General features: G+C 27.3%; 1 protein-coding gene across 1 annotated transcript in view; it reads left to right on the forward strand.

Moving 5' to 3' along the window:
- The window catches only part of LOC113874137 (coenzyme Q-binding protein COQ10 homolog B, mitochondrial-like), a 56,514-nt gene extending 37,349 nt beyond the window's left edge, over positions 1-19,165 (forward strand). The window contains exon 6 of the mRNA XM_027512359.1: positions 18,952-19,165. Within this exon, the coding sequence (XP_027368160.1) occupies positions 18,952-19,165 (214 nt within the window). The remainder of the gene's footprint in view (positions 1-18,951) is intronic.
- The last annotated feature ends 4,185 nt before the right edge of the window (positions 19,166-23,350 follow it).

Consider the following 23,350-nt stretch of genomic DNA (forward strand, 5'->3'; position numbering starts at 1 on the left):
ATTTAATTTAACTTGGTGTAAAATATATTAATCAAAATATTCACTTTTACTTAGCCCCGAGTCTTAATAATTTGTAAGCTCATTAGATCAGGTTCAAGTGAGGGTGCAGAAGATAAGAACGCCGGAATCACAAACAAATGAAGTAGGATTTGTAAAGGCATTTTATTATCTAAGATAGTGTGTATTTTACTATAGTAATAGTACATATGAGAAGAGAAGCTATCTAATAGTGAATGAGATCTTTTTATAATAAGATACGGATGTGGGTAAGTCACAATTTCAACATTAAAATACAATCACGAGATAAATTCAATGTGGTATGACCCGTTTTAACAGTTGAATGTTCTGAAATTTCCAAAATGAGAGGTGTGAAACAATAGTTTGGAGTCTTTCCTCTTGGATGTAATTAAAAAAGATGCATTGAATGTAGATCAAGTGACTTAACGGGTCTCAGATAGATGACTCCTTGGCTCAATGAAAGTTTAAACAAGCCTGAGAGCACATTAGACTAGATTTTATTAGGTTGGATTTAGTTGTTTACTCTCAAATGTGAATATTTATTTTTAAATAAAAATATTATTGAAATTATTTTAAATAATAATATTATTAAGAGTTACTTTCCTTTTTATTATGTTAGATATCTTTTTTTTTTTTACATTTAACATTTAATTTTTTTAATTTAAAATTTAAATTTTCATATATATATATATATATATATAAAGAAAGATCTTTTTACACTAGTTTAAATTTAAAAATTTACACTTAATTTAAACTTTTTATTTAACTTACCAATAAAATAATAAATTATAACTTAATAAATTTAAGTTAAATAAAAGTCCCAATTTGAATGTAAATTTTTTAAACTTCTACTAGTATAAAAAATTCTACTTTCATATATATATATATATATTTCGTCTTCTTTTTCTTCTTTCTGGAAACTTTCTTTATCTTTCTCTTTTTCTTAGTTAAAATTACCTGTGTAATATCCGAAAAGCTCATTAGTTAGACATATCCATAAGTTCCGAATCTTAAGTACTAAAGATTCCCAAAAAACCCTTCCCCCACCCCCTATGACACAAAAGAAAAAAAACAGGAAAATTGCATCCTTCTAAGAGGTAGGACATAATACAAAACGAAGTGAGAATTTAGAATAAACAATTGAGACCCTTTTATTTATGTTTTAGAGCCTACAAGTTCAGCAAAATCTAATGTTTGCGTGTGTCCAGAACCAGAAATTCTTATGAACCGTTTTATACAGACAAAATGACTGAACAGTGGGATTCTAAGGTACTAACAATCTTTGAATGAAACAGGAACAGTACGACACTCACTGCATGTATTATTTCATCACGTTCCCTCTTCCCAGTTAAGGACGCAACATGGCAGTACCAGTTGCCTCCTTGCCACCACCATCAATCAACACACTATCTTATTATAATAATTATCTATTCTTTCAACTTTCAATATTATCATTATTCTGTTTCTTAAATGCTAAATAATATATGCACCAAATCTATAGCTTACAACTTTCCACGCTGAAGAATTAAATTAATCAATACCGACAAGCGTAAAGAACAATAATACACGCATACACACACAACCTAATTATACAACTTTAATTATTTAACTGTAATTTAGTAATTTAGTTCGCATCCTTTCTATATATTTATTTTCGAATTCTCTCGTTTTTATATTATTTCAGAATCTGATTTTAAGAAAATCAAATTTATTTCATTTTAAAAAATAAACTATATGCTTGAAATTATGTTATGAAAATAAAATATAAATTAATTCAAAAATTATTTTAAAATACAATGAAAAAATTAACATTTTAGGATTGTCCTAATCAGCGTTTTAAGAATACTAATAAGGAAATTAATAATATATTTTTTTAAAAAAATTATGTCAAAATGTGTTAAAAATTACAGTAAATGCATATTAGTAACATCTTTTTTTATTCTTTAACTAATGTATTTAAAATACTGATTAATGGATTTTATATACAAGTCCTATCAAGTCCCACTAAATTTGTCCAATGCTTTAGTGAACACATCTATAATTAATTTGTTGAGTTGTAGACATGCAGTGAATATAAAGATTATCGATACTAAATTGTTTTTTTTTTCCTATTAATATTATTAAAATGAGAATCAAATTAATTTTGCTTTATTCGAACATGTAGCATTAGACTGCGAGACAACTCAGACAAGTGGATGGAACATTATTTCTCTCCCTTTGAGTTGTTTGGCCTTAATAAGGTTTCGTTGTTTTACCATTCACAATATTCGCCACTAATATTAACATATATTTGTGAAACCTCTTCCTCCTAAATTTGAAGTGACATAACAACAAATCTGTTTCAACCTTGATCTAGGTAGTCAATTATGCTTATGTGTGTTCTACGAAGGTATTTTTGTCTTCTTTTCAAGCATTTGCATCTGCTCCTGTCCTCGGAGTGCTGTTAAATAAAACTGGATAAAGGAAGGTCAAGGTATATTGTTAATAAAAAAAATTATTTTTAATAATGTCACTCTTACAAATATAACATATAATTAAGATAAACTGTTTGATATTCTTGAGTTAGGGTGAATATTGCTATCCATCTTGTGTGTCGTAACAAAAAATGATATGTATCATTGTCATTATTATATTATTTTTAGTGTGAAATATTATTATTTTATTAAAAATTATGCATTTGTATAAGTGTTCCCATAGAACTATTATTCAAAATATTATCTACAAATTTCTCGATATATAAACCCGTCAACAATATAACCAGTGACTATTTTCTCCAAATATCATATTTTGTTTGATAAAATATGTATCAAAGCTGACTTACAGTTTTCTCCAAAATATATATATATATATATATATATATATATATATAAATATATATATTACTAATATAGATATCAATTTATTTTATGTATAAAATAATTGTACTATTTATATTATATCTTATAAAAAAAAGATTATACTTTATTTTTTATATTTTATTTAATTATATAAAAATGCATACCTTTCTAACAGTTTTGTTTTCAATTGATCTTCTAATAAAATATATAATATATAAGCAAAAAAATTAAAGTAAATATATTTTAAAAAATTTATAGTAATATTTTAAAATAATGAAAAATAATTTTGTTTTGAAATTTTGATTGTTAGATTGTATTGAGTATATGATAATAGGTGAAATGAAATAAAAACTTCGTATTAATATTTGAATATCATAAAATTAAATAAAGTAAGCTTCATTTCATTATTTACAAAGAAAAAATGATACTAAATTAATAAATAATAAACTCGTTACATCTTACCGCTCTACAGTTAGGTGGGACAAAATAAAATAATAAATAAAATAAAATAGAATAGTGTTTTTTTTATTAAATTTCATTTCATTGTATTTTATTTTAAATGAATCGAAAAATAATAATTATCATCCATTTAATATTACTTTAATTTATATCCCCCACCTTTATTTTGCTGATTTAAACATCTTTTATAGCTTTTTCTCTTAATTTTTTTACTAGATTTTTTTTTTACTGGAGACTTTGTATTTTTCTTTTCAAATTCTTAAGATTTTTCTTATCCTTTACTTATCTACTTTATATTATAATTAAATTATATTTAATTTTTTATAATAATCCATGCACTAACACATTTTTAATATTCACTAAAGTAATCTTAACGGAATTAGATTAAAATATTTTTTAAATTAAATTTTAATTATAAATTTAAATTACCTTTTTATTTATAACTTGTATAAGTTTCATCACATGTTAAATTATAATGGACATTGATACTCGTTCTAAATTAAGGACACAAAAACATTCACCTAAAATTAAGTATATACGATAAAAATATAATAAATGTTCTCAGTTGTTTTATCAAATTTATTTAAGCTTGTTTTTATATAGTTATTTTATTATTTCTTGCTCGAATCATGTACTCAATAGTGTAATTATCGTTTCTTAACAAGATCATTTACAAAGTGATGTGTATTACTATTTCTCTTAGATACTTTTCATCTCACGTGTGTCTATATATATAGTAATCACTCGTTAACTTAAATAGATATTGTTTTCTTATTTTTAACCTTCAGAGAATATACCTTGTTTTACGATTATATGTTGGTATTTACTTATTATTTTGTATATACACTTATAATCAATATTTTTAAATAACCTAACAAAGACTTCAGAGATTAATATCTTCATTAATTGAGTAAGTTGGCTCGTATTTCTTTTAATTTTAATTAAAATAATTCTCAAAAATGATCTCCCAAAATGTTGGCGAGCATTTGATTATTTAGAAGATAAAGTAAATAAAAAATGTATGTTTATTCAAGGATAATGGTATCTTGAATTTTGCATGAGTTGTTCTAGTAGTAATGCAATACATAATTGTAAATCAAAATAAGAGGAAATAAAGAAAAACATGTAAATATTATTTCAATAAAATAGTACAAATAAAAAATTATTTTTTATGAAATAATATAATATTTATACCCCATGAGTGAAAATTAAATTTACAATACCATAGCACTTAAATTTTCTATTTATTATAATTTTCAGTAATATGTGTAATATTTGTAAATTAAATATTTTTTTAATCCTATGTTTTATTCATTGTATATAAACAACATGGCTTAAATTATTTTATAATATGTACGATTTAAAATTTTATTAATTATTTTTAGTAAATGAAATTTACTTTACCGTAATTAAATGCATAAAATAAAGGTAATTACTAGCTAACCAATGTTCTAGAGTACTCTTACAAAATTTAAAATAAAAATTATAATTAATGCACTCTCACTATGAATTTCAAGGCATTTTTAATATCCGTAAAATACTAATTAGCAAAACTCTAGCAAAAAATGGTAATCAACAATGAATATACATATTAAATTGGTAACATATAACAAAATAAAAAAATAAAAATATATTAATAAATATTTAGATTTTATATTTCAATTGTTTTTTTTATGAACAACGATAACTCATTATAGTTTGTTTAAAATTACCATTAAACATATAAATAAAAAGATAAACATACAGATATTTACCAATTTATACGTACTATATTTATATGTATTCAAATATTGTTATATTAAAATGTAATCTATAAATTTCATTTTTTCTAATTAATGATAAAATACAATATTTTTTTACCATAAATTTTATGTATTTGATATTTAAAATTATTTATTCTTTAAACTTTGTAAATTTATTATATTTAATAAATATGATTTTTCACAATATTATTTAAAGTGATTATATATAACACTTAATGAATATAATATTTAATGCTGTTGTGCATATAGAAAGTTTGTGTCCATATTTGGTGTAGTCATATCGGTTAAATTTGCTTCTTTCTTTGTTGTAGTAATAACAATCTAATTATCTAACATTTGCTGCAATATTCTTTTCCGTATCAATCTCATAATCAGCATCGTTGAAGAAGTTTGAATTTTGTTAGTAATTATCATCATCATTTGTCTTTGAGACTGCTACATCATTTATTTATAATGCTCCGCAGAGTGAAAATGCAATCATAGAAACATCCTATATATCAATCTAGTATACTATGAAAAGAGCGTATTTTCAAACGAAGTGCTCACAGACAATGATACTTTTTTATAACTTGTAGATCTTTTGTAACACTTATTTGATAAGATTTAATATTCTTTATCGAACCGCACTCTTGTAATTTTTTTATGCAGGGATTCTTCCAATTCATATTATATCAAAACAGCACGAACATAAAGTTTTGATTTATTAATTATTTTGGAAAATAAAAATTTTCTTTAAGTTATAATAAGACGTTATCTTTAAAAAAAAAAAAGGCTTTTTATAGTTAATATATTATTTCTAAAAAAAAGAGATTAGATAATTCTTTTCGAGAAATCGTCATTCCTATTAATGGAATTACAAGTTTTAGATTGAAATTGTTATAGTTATAAGGTTATGCTTTTTGATAAATTTTATGAAAAAGAAGAGAGCTAAAGATATTAGGTTTAAGTCAAAAAGATAAATTTTGACAAGTTTTAGCGGTGGTTAGAAATCTGATTTTGAGTAAAAAAATATATACATACATTTTAAGGAGGTTTTGGCAAGGACAAAAGAGTGTCAAAATTAGTTAAAAAGGTAAATTTTAACATACTTTCATGATACTTGAAGTTGAAAGTATAAACATTTTAAAGTTATTTGACAAGTTGCAGTATAAATCAGGAGCACAAGACTCATAGTAAAGGTGGAATTCAACATGATTTTTTAAAATTTATCAAAAATTATTTCACTTTAAAGAAATTTGAAGTATTTCAAGAGTTATAATCCTGAAGTTACAAAGGCATTCAAGATATAAGGAAAACATATAAAAAAAAAATATTAGAACAAGTTTAAAAGCGAATCATGAACGACAAGTAGAAGCGTTTACGAAGAAATTGCTCTAGGCAATTGTATTTATATTTTACACGTTTTTTATGTAGTGATTTGGTGTTGTATCTATAAATAACATTTTATTTCAGAGTTTAAAAGTTATGACTTTTACCCAAAACTATTAGTACTTAGAATCTCTGTAAATCACATTAGTCAGACTTGACTATTAAGAGATCAACAGTTCTAATTATGATTGAATTTATCAGATCTGTAATTTATTATTGAGTGATTGGTAATATTTTATATTTGTTAAATGTTAATTAAATGATTATTTGGTATTAGAATAGATTTAGGTGGAGTTTGAATTTTTTTTTTTTTAAAAAAAAAGTGAGCAGTAAATCTGGCATGAACAGTAAAGTCGATAGATTTTGCTGTAAAACAAATAATATTCGATAGATCTGGTGTGAATTGTTATTCTAAGGTAAGGGGAACTTACTTTAACTATTAAAGGATATTTGGACTGATTTGGTATGCTATTACAAGAAGTTTTGAGATGATTTTGTTAGATCTCTTGGATAAAAGCTATTTTCTATGCTGTAACTGCTGTTAATTAATTTAAAATGCTAAGATTTGACTAAAATATTATGAATTGTTTTAACTGAGTTGTTGAAAATATGATTTTATCTGTACTGTATCATACTGAGATATATGTCTTATTTCATTATAGAGCCGAGTTATACAGTTAAGTGGGTAGACATGTAACGATAGAGCATGCTGAGCTGTCCTGTCTGGATCTAAATACCGGAATGAGTTGCTCTCAGACTAGCTCGGTTACTAGTTAGAATCGTTTCATGTTATGCATTAGATAGATTGGGAATGCATGAGGTTGTTGCTATGAGCCTATGAGTAATATTTTACTCTCTATATATGATTTTTCTTTTGTAAGCCCACCCTTACATTTCTGTCTATGCTGTTGTATGCGTGTGTACTGCGATGATCGTACAGTGGTACGTGAGCAGATGTACCAGGTGTTGCATCTACTTCATAGGCTGAGAGGCCAGTAGAGAAGTTAGAAGGTTGGAGTCGAGTAATTTTGCATTAAAGTCATTTTCTTTATATTTTGAGACCTCATGTAGAGGGAATTATGTAGTATAATTTTTGTATATTTTAAGTATTATGAACTAAATGTAATATTATGTTGTTCTGTTAGATATTTGTTGTAATGAACTTTGTTTATTTTGAATGAAAAGTGAATTTTATACTTATATTTTTCATTATTTATCCATTTTAAATAAGCAAGTGGCATAAAAATAATATTTTTAGTCTCTTATAAAAAAGGGTCGTGACAGAATTTGTATGTTTACATTTTCTATAATTCATATTCAATCAAGTTAGCTTTTATGCATTTATCGTTCATCTACATTATTCTTCTACTCTTTTTGCTCTTGTTTTACCTTTCTTGTGACATTAATTTAACCTTTATGTTGAGAAAACACTTAAAAAACTAAAAAAAAATAATTTAAAATTCAATTCTAGAATGCTCTTAAATTTATTTATATACTAATAACAAAATTCACCATAAACATTATCTTATTCAAACAAAATATATACGTCTTAGTCTAATTAGAATAGTAATTTTTTTATAATCTACATGTATTTTCTAAAAAAAGAATTATATTCAAATCAGATAGAATCACCGTAGATGATAAAACTTTCTTTAAATGTTTAACACAATTATATTTATTAGGACTTAAATTTAAAATTACATGTTAAGTTGAAACAGTTGCACATTAATTGATTTACTTATTTGATAATAATTATATATATATTTTTTAAAACACTTAATTACATTTGTTTATATATTTATTTTTAAAAATATTTTTTTCTATATTATACTTTAATTCATTTTAAGATGAACAAAATCCTAAGTTCAACTTTTTTGACGACTCTAGGCATGTCAGGAGTTAATTTGGAATCTTTTCTATTGATTTTATAACTTCAAAACATGAAATAAAAAGTATAAATAAGTTTAAAGATTAATTATATAAATACCAAAATTAAATAAAATGTTCATATACAATTAATTACCAATAACCTTATAAGTTGTTAAGAAGAATACTCATAAAAAACTTTATAATTATTTGTTATTATTAACAAATTCATTTGACACATATTAACCTTTTAGGTTTAAGAAGTGGTTATTAAAATATAAAGAGAGAATAATATTGTTTAATGTGACTAATAGAGAGGTGAGTACTATTTCAAAAAAGACATCATTAGGTAGTGATTAAAGATAAAAATAAGTCAGACTGCTTAATACGAGGCTATGACTTAATATTTTCAATGTTTAGTTTGACTTGTCCTAATTAAGTAATAAATTTAATTAATTTTTTTTTAAAAACTTAATTAATTGAATAGGTCAAATTTGAACTTAAAATAAAGTCTATTAAACTTAATAGAATGACCTATTTAAGACTTATAAAATGTGTAGTAATGTATTAAATAAATTTATATAAAAATTATAATATTATAATATTATATTATATTAAATAAATTAAATTTTAAATAAATAAAATCTTAAATTAAAAACTCTAATACTCTGAAAGAGAGAGAACAGCTTGTTGAAATCTTTTACATTATTATTGTATGATTTGTCTTGTACGTATAACACGTTGATTTATATTTATATTTATATTTATTGAATATTCAGTGATTTATTTATTTAAATTAAATATGTAGTATAACACGTTAATTTGTATTTATATTTGTTGAATATTCAGTAATTTATTTATTTAAATTAAATATACAGTTTGAAAGTGATAAATATAAATATATAATTTTATTATAAATATTTAAAGTGTTGAACTATTTTTTTAATGGCTTATTTAAATATAAATTTTGTGACTTTTATAAAGACATATCTATTTAGATTATTTAATAATCTATTTATAAAGAGACTTAATAACTTATTAAATATTTTAAATATTAATATAAAGTAGGCTGTTAAAAAGATTAATTGGTTAAATTAGACTTTTAAAAATATCATATTAAACTTAATTAAATGCCTATATAAATAATAAATTAGATTCAAACTTTAAAATTATTAAGTATGTCAACTTATACAAAGTTTAGTCTAATCTACTATATTTTCATCCCTAATGGTGATAACGCATAGCAAGATATGATATTTTAGAAAGAAAAAAAAAACACTTTAATATTCAAATTAAAAGAGTAGGAGGCTGAAAAATATAGGTAAGGCATAAAGTATGTGTTAATATAGTTGAGGCTTAAAACTCATTTTCTATATATTGACGTTGATTTACTTTTTGATTTAGATTTTTATCATCGTAGTGACCCGAGCTACTAAGTTGCCGCATAGTAGTGATTCCATTAACCGTGATTTGATGCTTATAGCGGGTATTTGACAATTCAACCTTCTAACTTATGACTACACCTCTTGCTTGCTGGAATCTTTCACGCGCAATTTGTGTTTTGATAGATGAGACGGGTTTTGTGGGTGCGTGTCCTTACTAGGAGATCCTTAGTCGTAGTTCAATGTACTCAGTACTCAAAGTTGGGTTGATCGCATATTGTCGTGGTTATAGGATTAAAATAGCTGCGATTAATGAAGACTTCGATTGGTGGAGGGTTGACCCTTTGGTATTACTTTTGTATTTGGGATTAAGTATAATTTAAACTTATTTAATGAAAAAGGAGTACACTTTGTGTAACCATTTTAATTTTTTGTATTGGGGTTGCTATAAAAATTAACCTAAAACGTCTACGAACATACTTATAGCATGTAATGCATTTAGTTTAAAACTAGGTTGAGCGGAAAATTAGGCGAGAGAAAACTTTTTTTCTTTTGCGAAAAGAAGAAAAACTCTATTATATATAGAATGTAAACATTAGTGATCAATGAACGATGAAAGAAATGTTGTGGGGATGGTGTGCAACGTGGGCGATAGGTCCCAGGTACGAAATTTCTAAATAAGTTGAAGCATATCATGCAAAGCTTTTTCTTCTTTTGAACGTAACAAAATTGAAGAAACATACCATAAGAAGCAGTGGGCAGCATAATCAAATTAGTGGGAGTACGTCCATTAATGAAACGTGTCTGAGCCACGCGTTGATCAGAAGATGCGAGGATGAGACAGGTGCCCCTAGAATTGATATCACAGTATCTAAATAGATTACCCTGTCACGTTGAGCCTTGTGTAACCACTCACCCTTTAACACGTTCAAACTGATGAGAAATAACTTGAATCTAAAGCTGACACCTATAAACATACGTACCATACTGCATTAGCCATGCATGATTGTTCTCACGTGTTGAAGTCTCAAGGAATGCCATACAGACGATTACTTCAATTAACCTTATAGTTTAATTTTATTAAATAAAACACGTGAATAACATAACATAACCCTTCTCAAATAACATAACTAAGTTATATTTTATTTCTATATGTTTATTAAAAATTTATTTAAACTAAAAATCCTTCTCAAATAACATAACATAACTAGAATAATTTTCTTTAATCGAATTTGTTAATTTTCTGAAATAACTAGTTACCTTAGTATGATATTGGCAGTGTGATACGGAGAGGCAAGAGCTTGAGAGATGGGCAGAGAATCTGAGGGTGAAGTAGTGGAAATAAAGGTTTGTTGATAGCAGAGAAGGTGGCCAAGGGACCCTATTCTGGGAAGAGCTGAAATATCAACACGTTGGTGTGTGGTAGGGTTGAGTTACATGAAGCATGATTGGTCAAGTACATTTTTACATTATTATGCTCCTTCCTCATATCACACAACCTGCTATCATTGGGTGTAAAGTTTGTCTGTTCCATTCCAGTAACGCTCTTTCTTCTAAAACAATTAATTACACTTATATTACTTCATATAAAATAAATCTAATGTTTAAATATCCGAAATAAAAAACTATTTTAAGAAAAATATTTCATTTAGTAATTACAAATCAAAATTTTTAGTGAAATTATATATATATATATATATATATATATATATATATAATTTGTTATAACATTTAATCTTGTACTTAATTAATTGATTATTAAAAAAATTGTATAAAAAATTATTACTCTTAATCATAATTTTTAAAAGTTTATTAATCATCGAAAAGTTACTTTTCTTCAAATTATTACACACTTACGTAAATAGTATCAATAATGTATGATCAATCACTGGATTAGAATCAAGTGCGAGTATCTTTCAGTGGAGTTTGAACTTATATTTTTATTTCTAAATATGGACTTACTTGTATTTTTATTTTTAAAAAAGTTACGCTTTTTGAATTTAATATCTATAAAATTTTGCTATGATTTACTCTCTAACTTTTTGAATCTATTAAAAATTAACTCTTAATTATAATTTTTAAAAGTTTATTTATCATCAAAAAGTTATTTTTCTTCAAATTATTACACTTATGTTAATAGTACTGTCAAGGTGTTCATACGTGTGCTAATCCATTAACCAAAAAAAAAAAAACAGTTGCATATACATCGGTTAAAAATTTTGTATAAAATAAATTAAAAACTCAATTTAAGATAGTTAAAAATAGTTGTATATGAATTTAATTTTTTAAATTGTTGAAACTTATCCAATTTTATATATATATATATATATATATATATATTAGTATAAATTTAAAAAAATTTATATTAAATTTGAAATTTTATTTAATTTAAATTTAATTATTAGTAAAATAATAAATTATAATCCGTTATATTTAAATTAAACGAAAATGTAAGAGTTTTTATATTTATACTAAGAATATTATGCTATATATATATATATATTAGTAGAGACTCATATAATTTTCAATTAACCTTAATTTCGTTACATTGAAAGTTTCTTTACTCTTGTGTTACTATGTTGGTGCTATTAGCCTCTTGTTATTGTAACTTTATTTCTATTTCTTACTTTAATGACTTTGTCTCTTCCTTTTGTAACTCCGTTTTTTTTTTCCTTTTATTTTTTTACTTCTTATTTTGATCTTCAAACAGTGGATTTTGTGCTTCTGACTTTCTATTTTCATATTTAAAAACGCTCGATTTCATAACTTTCTTTAAGGTTACGTTTCATTTTTTTAATGTTCCTATTTTTCATTTCCTGTGAAGGTGTCCTTGATTTCATAATTTTTTTTTTCATCCTACTATTACTATTATTAGTTCTTACTTCCAATTCCGACCGATGCTAGCACCTACATTGTATAGATATTTTAAATTTATATAAAATTTAGATGATAAATTTAAAGGAAAACAAAAAAATATTATAAAATATATACATATAAACGTTTTAAATAACTTTTGTCCGGATCTACTACCATTCACTTGCCTCCTCCCCTGGTCACATCAAAAACTTTTTCTACCAATTAAATTATAATATTTCAATACAATTTAATCAAAATATGGTCCTAATATGATTTTCTTTAAAAATAATTTAGTGACCAATTGAAGAGTATTATTAAATGATTGGTTAACCGAAAAAAAATATAAAAAAGTTACTCTAATTATAATTTTTTTAGTTATTAAAAATATCAAGCTATTTTATATAAATAAAAGTCAATTATTTAAAAGGTGAAATATTAGTAAAGTTATTTTAATTTATAGTTTGAAAAATATATATTTTAGAATTAAAATTATTTAAAAATAACGTATAATATTGCATTCTTTTATGCTGTAATATTTTTTATTTTTTATTCACGTCTTTTTTTATTTTATTTACAATTTTAAAGATTAAATTTTTTTTAACTTTTTTGTATTATATTACATAAATTTTAGAATTTCGTAAATACTTAATTTTATATCATTAAAAATTAGCGTAATTTTTTTTATATTTAGAGTTTACTTTTACGAGTAAAAATAATAATTTTTATATTGTATAATAAGAATATTATTTTAAAATAAATTAATTTTATTGTTTGGATACATAATTTATAAAGTTAAATTAAATAAATTTTATAAAAAATATTTTTAATTATTAATAATGTTAAGATCGTTAATCAGCTTGCATACGCAACAATATGAGAACGATCATTAACATGATTGATCTAGAAAAACAATAAAACGAAAAAGACAGATTATTGGATATTTCTGCAGACACGAGAATGTGTGGAAAGAACTTGAATGCATATTAGTTTGAAAAACAATACATTTTATTTTATCTTTGTGGTGTGCCAATAGGATTAAAGAATTTATACGCAAGTGCTCTCTGCATTGTATATGTTGTCAATCATCATTTTATTTTATTTTTTAAAATCAGGTTAAGTAATTTTATACTGAAATTCAATTTCATTATAATGACGAGATTGAATTTCCAATCATTTGCTAGAGACTTCGATTCATTTGAAAAACACAGGTCGGGGAGTTTATCAAATTCGAACTACTTCTAAGTTCTAACTTGGCATGTCATATTATCACTGTAAACTTATATTAATGATATAATATATTAACAGATATTTTTGTTGATATAAAAATTATCATTATATTACTAAATAATATTTTTGAAAAATACTCATTTAATCTTTAAATTTTAAATGTTAATCACATGATAGTACTTTAAAAGCTACTTTCACTGAGAGACAAGTTTTTTCGAATGATGTAAAATTAAGATTAATTCAAGTATTTAACTTGACTACATTTTATAGAACTTAATATCACAAATTAAATTTAAATAACTTATATCAATTAATTTATGTGCTCACTCATTAAATGTCATAAAATAAAATTTAAATTCAAATATATGTTAAAAAATATCTTAAAATTAATTACAAATTGGTTCATGTTTAACCAAAGCAGAGGAGTGACTTGTCTGGTTTATAACAAAGAATTGATTTTGGCATCTGTTTGTGTGTTTTAATTAAAATATGATTTTTGAAAGTGAAAAAAAAAGAGATTGTATTAAGAAATTTTGGGGAGGAAAATTGGGGAGGAAAATAAAAGAAATGGATTGAATGGCAACATTTGAAGGGTTGGAACGGAAGAGTGGTGAAAAATCTGCCAACTTCATATCGATAAATGTCAATCCAGCTAGCGTTCGACAGCAACTGCCGTGGGGACAACCCCTCAATCCTCATCTTTGAAATTGACGTTTCCTCATTTGCATTTGTGTCCCTTTTCGAACAATGAAAATTAATATTTCAATCCATAATCATACATATTATCAAACTAATTTCAACTCATACTTTTTAGTTTTAATTCAATTTTTTTTTCAGTTTTTACTTTATCTTTTTAATTAATATATAGCTTTTATTAATTGGAATACGAGTAAAAATTTAAATTACTACATCATTTTTATAATTAATTTTTATTTAAAATCTTTATTACATAAAAATTAATACGTAATATGTAAAAACAATTGGTTAAAAATATTAAATTTTAAGTATTTATATGATGATAAAATTGTAGAATTAATATAAAGTTAGTACATTTGTAACTTAGTTTAATCTCAAATTCGCTCAATTGTGAGTTAGTTAAATATTTATCAGGACAATAAGATGCTATATGCTTAAAGAAAGTGTTTTATTTTAGGGTTTAGGAATAGAGAAAAAAAAAGTGTTTTAAAAGACAGTGCATTAACGAGAATTTGAGACAATGCTAAACAGATTTGTAAATAAACAGTAATGTAAAAGTCCTGAGAAATTTTATATAAAAAATTATCTGCTTTGTTTTTATTTTTAAAGGAATTATGACTTCAAAGTTTTGCTTAACCAAGACAATGATCTTAGCGAGTATTATAAGGGTATATTGAATTTAAATAAGTTTTGAAAAGTAAAAGAAGAAAAATAATCACGAGAAGATAAGTTTTAAAATTATAAATAAAGTAGGAAAAAAATTGGTAATGCAAAATGTTCAGAGTTATAAAAAAATATACACAATTAATCGAAAAGAATTCACATTTAAAATTAAAAAGAAGATTAAGGATAAATTACCACTTCCGAAGAAAAACTTGTTAAAACATCATGTGACTCTTAAAATAATACATTTTAATTTAATGTATAAGCATGAACTCAAAAGTAATAATTCGATAGTTAGTTGAGATTTAAGAGAAAAATATTTTTTAATGTTAAAGTTGAAAAAGAAAATATAATCTAACTTTTAAGAGTGATAAATTGATAATTTTTTTATTATAGAAAATAAATAATATATTCTATAATATTAAAACAAAAACAAAAAATCTTATGGTTTAATTAGCTCCCTTACACTCCGTGGAAACATTCTACAAATAATTAATTGTCAATAAAATTTGGAAGAAATAAAATTTTGAGGTCAATTAGGCTAATGTGATTTAGATGTGCCGACAGCATTAACAAAAAATTATATGAATATAATATTGAGAAGATTTTTTAAGAATTTAACTCGTTTTACACTCACTATATTGAATTAAATTTTTCCTTTCATATATTTGTTTCTTTGTTAACACAATTTTAAAGAAAATTATATATATTAAAATTATTTTAAACAATAACATTTAAAAAATATTTTAATACAAGTAATATCCATCAAAAGGATAAATATTTAATAAAATTAAATAATTTTAAAATATAATTTATTTTAAAATAATAGTTTTGTTGTGTAGTGTAAAAAAATAAATTAAATATAAATAATTAATATATAGTAATAATTATAAAGGTAAGATATAAGACTCTTAAAAGTAAATTTTAAAAAATTAGAACGATTATTTTTATAAATGTAAAATCAATTATTTATAAAAAAATTATACAAGATAATAAGTACAAAAATAATTAACAAATGTAATCTATAAAATTTAGAATAAAATTAACAAAGATGTAGGTACAATGTAAAAATTTTGCAGTAGGAAAAACTGCAACTCAATTTACACGTCATTTCTAATTAATTTTAATATAAAAATATACTAGATCTATGAAAGAGAGTAACTTCACTCACATAAATAGTAAACACCCATTTATAATATAGAAGTTGATAGATTGACAAGGAAAGTCTTTGATGATTAGTCTCTAATTTTGTAAACATCAAGTAAATTGGCTCCTAGTAATTTTAAATGGATTCATTAATTTTTAACTTTGTTAAATATTAAATACTTTAGTCTAACTAATGATTTATATCATAATGATATTAAGTTTGCAATTAAGTAACACATAAAATACCAAACAACATCATTTCTTACAATTTTAAGAACTACTTTGGTCAATTTTTGTCAGTTATTAGTACCATATTTAACAATCATTTCTCTTCTTATTTACACTGTTTAAACGCCATTGGTACCTCCTTACTATCTCTCCTTCACCAAATTCACTTCTTACACCACCATTTGTTCAAACTCTCCTCCCTCCTTCCTACCTCTTTTCTCCTCAGAATTATACTTCTATAACTTAGTCTTTTTTGGTAGTTCACATAATCAGTGCTCTCTTCTCAGAATTATATTGTTGTAATCTCGTGTCCATAACTAAAGTAAAATAAAAGAAGAACAAGAAAAAATGGTGGCGATGAGTACATTGAAGTTTCTCTCCCTTCTTATTCTTGCCACAAATCTCCACCAACCTAAGTTTTAGTCTTGTTTTTCTTCTTTGCAACATCACTTTCTCTCTCAGGAGTTTGATGCTAGAAACCAACGCCCATTACACTAACAAGAAGACGATATGAGACAAGTTCTAGTGCATTGTATCCAGGAGATGAGGCAAAATAAGAGGGTGTCAAGGAGAAGTCCAATAAGGCAACAACATTAGAGGGTAGGAAAAGAGACATGAGAATTATGTGAGGAACAAAGAGTGAAAAAATATTAACAAGGAGAGAAAAAAAATACAATAATAAAGATGGATGAAATGGTGTAAATGAAAAGGAGATAAATTTGAGATAAGCAGAAAAAATGACATTATTTTAATATTTTAAATATTATTTAATAGTAAAAGTTAATGTTGTCTGACAAAGTAAAAAATTAATAAGTACAATTAAAAAATTTAAAAATAAATTTATCTGACACTTACAATCTCAAAATATAATTTAAAAATTTACTAGATTATTGATAAATACGAACATAATATGATCTTATTGTTTGAAGGAAAATTTTTTAAGTTAAAAAATTATATTAAAAGAAGCAACATCTCGACAAATTTTAAAAGGTCGGAGAAGGGGCTTCTTTCCTGTGCAGAAAGTAAACTTGAATTCAAGAAGCACTAAAGGATGGATTAAACCCATTACTCGAAAAAGGCAAATTTCGAGTAATTTTAGAAGTTTTTCTCACATATCTGATTTTTCTCAAAACTGCATAGAAAACAAGAGTAATAAATTATTTTAAGTCCACAAAACTAAAGGTCTTTTCAAGGTGTTTTCGAGGATACAATCAGAAATTATTTCAAGTCCACGAGACAAGAGGATTTTTTTTGAGAAGTTTTTGAGTAGCCCTCAGGTTCCTTACACTCAAAATTGCTCAGAAAATAGAAATAACAAGAAAATATTCTAAGTCCTTAGGACGTAGTCTTTTGAGGAGTTTTTGAGGGTTTTTTTTCCTGACACACAAAAATTATTCAAAAAACAGAAAGATGGCCAGAAAATATTCCAAGTCCACAAACTTGACATAGCTCTAGATCATCTCTAAAATTGCTCGAAAACCAGAAAGCGGTTAGAAAATATTCGAGCTTCGTATTCTCTCCAGAATTGCTTGAAAAACAGGAATGATCAGAGAAAGTATTTGAAATCCACGAGGCCAAGATACGCTCTCAAATCCCCAGAATCAGTCGAAAAGAGAAGTCAAGAGGAAAATATTCTAAGACCATAATGCTAAATGAGCTTCCTAGATTTCTCTTGGAAATTTATCGAAAGAGAAAGAATAAAAGGTCCTGATAGGACTCAAAAAATATTGTAACGTTTAAAAGGAGCTGCCAAACAGTTACCACCAGACAAAGGTTCAACAATATGAAGACAGATCGTGGGCAATAACAGTTATAGGAGAAGCCCCAACCGACAACATGATCACAAGCCATCGTGAATAATGGACATCAACAGTTGAAGGCAGTTATTTAGAAGTGCCTGCTAAAGGAGGAAAACGACGATGATCCTTCCTATAAATACTTTAAAGCTTCGCTTTCTAAAGGACTTTTGGCACCCTGACACCTGCACGCAAAACCTCTGCATGCTGAAAACCTGCATTGCACTAGACACTAGCTATCAGGAGACTCACGGTGTTACTGTTCATTGCTAGGAGTCGTAAGTTTCAATTTCTGCATATTTACCTTTCCGCATTTTAATTCGAGTTCATTTGCTTTTTTTCTACAATTTGGTTTTTGTTTTAGCAAATTATTGTAAAAACCTCTACACTGTAATCCAGTTTTATATTATTCCTGTTTAACAATTTGTTTTGCAACGTCCATTTAATCACAACATACTTAAAAGAACCCAAAGAGGACCTAAATCCAGTGCCCAGATTGCTTTTGGATTACTTGTTTACAAATTGTCATTTTTCATCGTAAACAAATTGGCACGCCTATTGGGACAGTATTTTTGTGTGTGTTACTAAATGCTTGATTGCTTTGTTGCATGATATTGTGTAACGGACGTTGTATTATGGCTAATAGAGGAAGAAATAGCGATTCTAATTCTGGGAATGATAATTCTAGAAGTGACGGTGGTAACAACCCAGAAAATGTAAGCGGTGGTGCTAGTACAGCCGCACAACCAACATCAACGATGGCGTTACCTATGCTGTTATCCCCCGTTGTCAACCAGTTCATGGTTACTATGCCTAATCCCGACAGGAATTCAGGTCCAAGGCCAAGGCTGGGCGATTAGGCATTCGGTCTACCTCTTGCGTCCATGCCACCCATTTTCAGAGTACGAACCTACTCCAACCCTGTGGTGACAACTATGTCACCCCAAAGTCACACCATTCCTCTGAGAATGAGTGTGGTTCATACCATTCTACTGGGAATGGGAACCATTGGCACAATATCAGGATCCCAATTTGCATTTGGAGCTTCGAGTGGGGAATCATTGCCTGCTAGCTCCTTCTCAAACATCGCCTTACAGTCTATGAGGTAGCAAATGGATAAGAGTAATCATGAGATGGTCAATATGCTGACCTATGAAATGACTACTGTGTTGAATCTCATAGTGGAAACCACTAATACCAGCAATCATGTTTTAGCTGAATAAATGTGTCAAATTGCTGATGTATTTGGGGCACCTCAAGTCCTTATAAGACAAAGGCAAAATTTTGCCCAAAATTCTGGTCGAAATGGACCTAATTTTGATTGAAATGGTCAAACCATCGAGGAAACTGGTCGAAATGTCGATCAACACATTCCAAGACAAAATGAGATGAATTTTCAGGTAGACCAGCCTTAGAATTTTGCTCGAAATTAGAGTGGTCCATTTGAGCAAATTGGTCAAAATTTTGATTAAAACATTCCGAGACAAAATAAGGGTGATTTTCAGGTGAATCAACCCTTCATTATATCTCGAAAATCAGAATGCTGATAAAATATTAGAGAAAGTTAGACAAAAAAATGTGGGGGCATCAACTTCATAATCAAAATAACTTGAATCCCCAAAATATTGCTAATGTAGTCGAACAAGCGTTGAACCAACACGAATTTGATGTAGAGTATGGCAATAGACCCTACTTTGTCTCAGCATTCTCTGAGGTGATTTTATAGGCTGAACTGTCTCGGGGCTGGAAAGTCCTGAAATTCTTGAAGTTTGCCAAAGAAACCAACGAATCCACCGTCGAACATATAGCTAGATATATCATAGAATGTGGAGATTTAGCTCGAAATGAAGATTTAAAATTGAAGCATTTTTCCTAGTTCTTTGACTAAGGGGGCCTTTACTTGGTTCACAACCTTGCCCCCAAATTCAATTTATAATTGGAATCAGCTAGAGAGGAGGTTTCATGAATAGTTCTTTCGAGGTGAAGAAAAAGTTAGCTTAATGGATTTAGTGAATATAAAAAGAATGCATAATGAATCCATTGATGATTATTTGAGCAGGTTTCGATAGATAAGGTCGAGGTGCTTCACCCAAATCCCAGAATATGAATTAGTCCAAATGGCTGTAGGTGGGTTAGAATACTCGATAAGAAAGAAACTAATTAACCAACAACTAAGAGACATGTCGCAATTAGCGACAAAAGTAAGGCAAATCAAACAACTTAAAGCTGAAAAGTATGCTCCAAGAAAAATTGAGAAATTACCTCGAAAACACAAAGTGGCTTACATAGGTCTCGCTGAGGGAGAATTAGGAAGCGAGAATGACCTTGACGAAAAAGACGTTGATTTAGGGGTAAATGAGGTGAATATAGGTGAACTAAAGCCTAGACCTCCCTATGTTTGTCAATCTTTAAAACCACTCGAAATTAAAGATAAAACTCGGCCGAATAAGAGTTATGCCTTTGATGTTTTTAAAGTTGATCATATTTTCGATATTTTGTTAAAAGATGGGCAAATTGTGTTGTCTGACAATCATAAGATTCCTACTTTAGAACAAAGAAAGGGTCAAAAATATTGTAAATTTCATCATGTTTGTGGCCATTGGACTAATAACTGTGTCTGTTTCAAGGAGTTGATCCAAGACACTATTAAGCAAGGAAGGTTGAAATTTGAACAAAAACTCAAAATGCCAATGAAGATTGACTCTGATCCCATGCAAGTTGAAGCCAATTTCATAGAACTTATCGACATACTAATAGTCGATGTGGCTGAGAGAAAGGATTTTGACTCGACTGTGAAGGAGGTCGAGAAAAGCAGAGATGTGGACGAAGCCCTTGAAAACTTCAAGAAGGAAAATGCTGAAATCTTCCCAAAAGTCAGGGATACATTGCTAGACTTCCTTAGTCGGAAGAAGGAAGCTGACAGCGAGGTTATGCTATGCCCCAGGTGCAGTGCTGTTTTCGACAAAGCAACAGCCAAAGCTTTCGAGCAGACTGAGATGAAGAAGCATTATCAGGTGACCATTAACCAGGTGATCACTAAGAACAAGGGGATCCAAACTCAAAACACTTCGGTCACTATTCAAGACCCCCAAATGGTTCAGAATAGGACCTTTGTACCTGCTCAAAATGTCCTGAGCAATAAATGGGTCAGAAACGTGCTGCATCCATCACTAGTTTGACCAAAGTGGCAGTGGGTCAAAGTAGGTGGCCCTTCACAACCAACAGTTGCACCCTAACCTATGGTTGTTTCACAACCTCAAATTTTTGCTGAAACTGGGTTTCATAACCCACTAAGGAGCTATTTTCAACCGAAAAGCCTTACTAGAAGGCTTTTATGACAAAGACTCAATGGCGAAGGGCTCAAAGGATCAGAAAAGCTGAGTATGAAGCACAAGCCTTAGCTCAAGTTCGAGCTCAAACCCAAGTCCTATCAGCCTAAGGAACTGCCGTCAGAAATATATGGCGCACCCTAGTTAGGATCGAGGTCAAAACAATTCAAGAAAAAGAGCCAATTGAGAAAAAGAACTTGAAAATGAAAAATCATGAGATTAAATACGACCCAGACAATGAATTGATTACTGATGTGTTTAAATTAGGATTTGACGATGATCTTGAGAACTGTTCGGAAGGCAAGTGTACTCATCGAGAAGTAATAAAGGGTTCTTAAATTAAGTTCCCAAAATATCGTCCCACAAGGATTGATTTTCAATTACTGAGAATTTTCTAATTCAATTGTTTAAGCTTCAAAGATACGAGATTACTTAAAAACAAGAATTTATAAAATCAATTATAAAACTAAGAGCAAGGAATACAATGCACGCCTTGGTTAAACTTATCGGAGAGGAACCTAGGGCATATAGGTTTTCTCATTCAATCCTTTATGTTATTTTTCTATTTAACTCTAAATTCAATTTCCTTGTAATTACCAATCATTCATACGAATACTATTAATACCCAATGGTCATGTAATATTAATATTCTTTTCTCTAAATTAACATCCCCAATGGTCATGTAAGACATTAATTTAAGAAAGCTTTAGGAGCCTACGAATTTGTTAATTTAATAACGATTAGAAGAGAAAGATTAGTTTGGTCCATCTAATCCTTTATCTCGTTTTACCCTATAGATCTATTAATTAACCGAGGTACGGTCGCCTGACAATATAATTAATTAGGATTAAGAAAGAAGCGCAATAGGATAAAATCTAATCACAAAACGGAAATCAAATTTAAATTCAAATATCAAAATTCCATAAATTCATGAACAATAGTTCCCATAGCCCTAGCTATGGACTTAGTTACTCATGCTAAAGAAAAAAATTAAAACAATCATAAACAAAGCCATAATAAAAAGAAATAGAAAATTAGAGTGTGAGATGTATTCCCGGTCTTCAAGTACGATCGCTTGAAGCTTCAAGTCTCGCCAAGCATGTGCCAAGGATCCCGTGCAAGAGATACGAGATCAGATGTATTCTAGAGACAAAGCCAAGATGTAAAAACGGTTCCTTTTACGATGCCTGAGATCTCCCTTTTAATAGGGTTTGAAAACCCTAAAGATTCTTCATAATTGGGCTTCCCGCAGATGAGCACGGCCGTGCAAAGCATTGAGCATGACCGTGCTTGGGCTCAAAGCACCCCCGTGCTTATTGAATGGGTCTGGACATGCTAACTGTTGCGAAGCTCTAATCTTCTATCAATTTGAGCCCAGAATGCACCCAAAATCCACTCGTGGCCTCTTTATACCAAACTACACAATTAATATATAAATTAATGTAAAATCCAAATAAAATAAAGGTCAAATATGAATATATGAACTGTAAAAGAAGGCCTAATTACAGACTTATCAGTTACCTGCTAAATACGTTGAAGGGATCGGCGAGGGAGATGAAGAAGAGACAATAATCCCTGGGGTTATTGTTATTTGGCGGAGGATGGTTCTTTAGCAAAAACTTTGGCTACATTCGAAAAGCCAACAAGAGAAATGAAAAGCCATATGAAACCGATATACATTGCAGCTCGAATTGATGAGAAGTTTCGAGTAAATAA

This window comes from Abrus precatorius, unplaced genomic scaffold, assembly GCF_003935025.1.
Source record: "Abrus precatorius isolate BTA unplaced genomic scaffold, Abrus_2018 Scaffold8, whole genome shotgun sequence".
NCBI lineage: Eukaryota > Viridiplantae > Streptophyta > Magnoliopsida > Fabales > Fabaceae > Abrus > Abrus precatorius.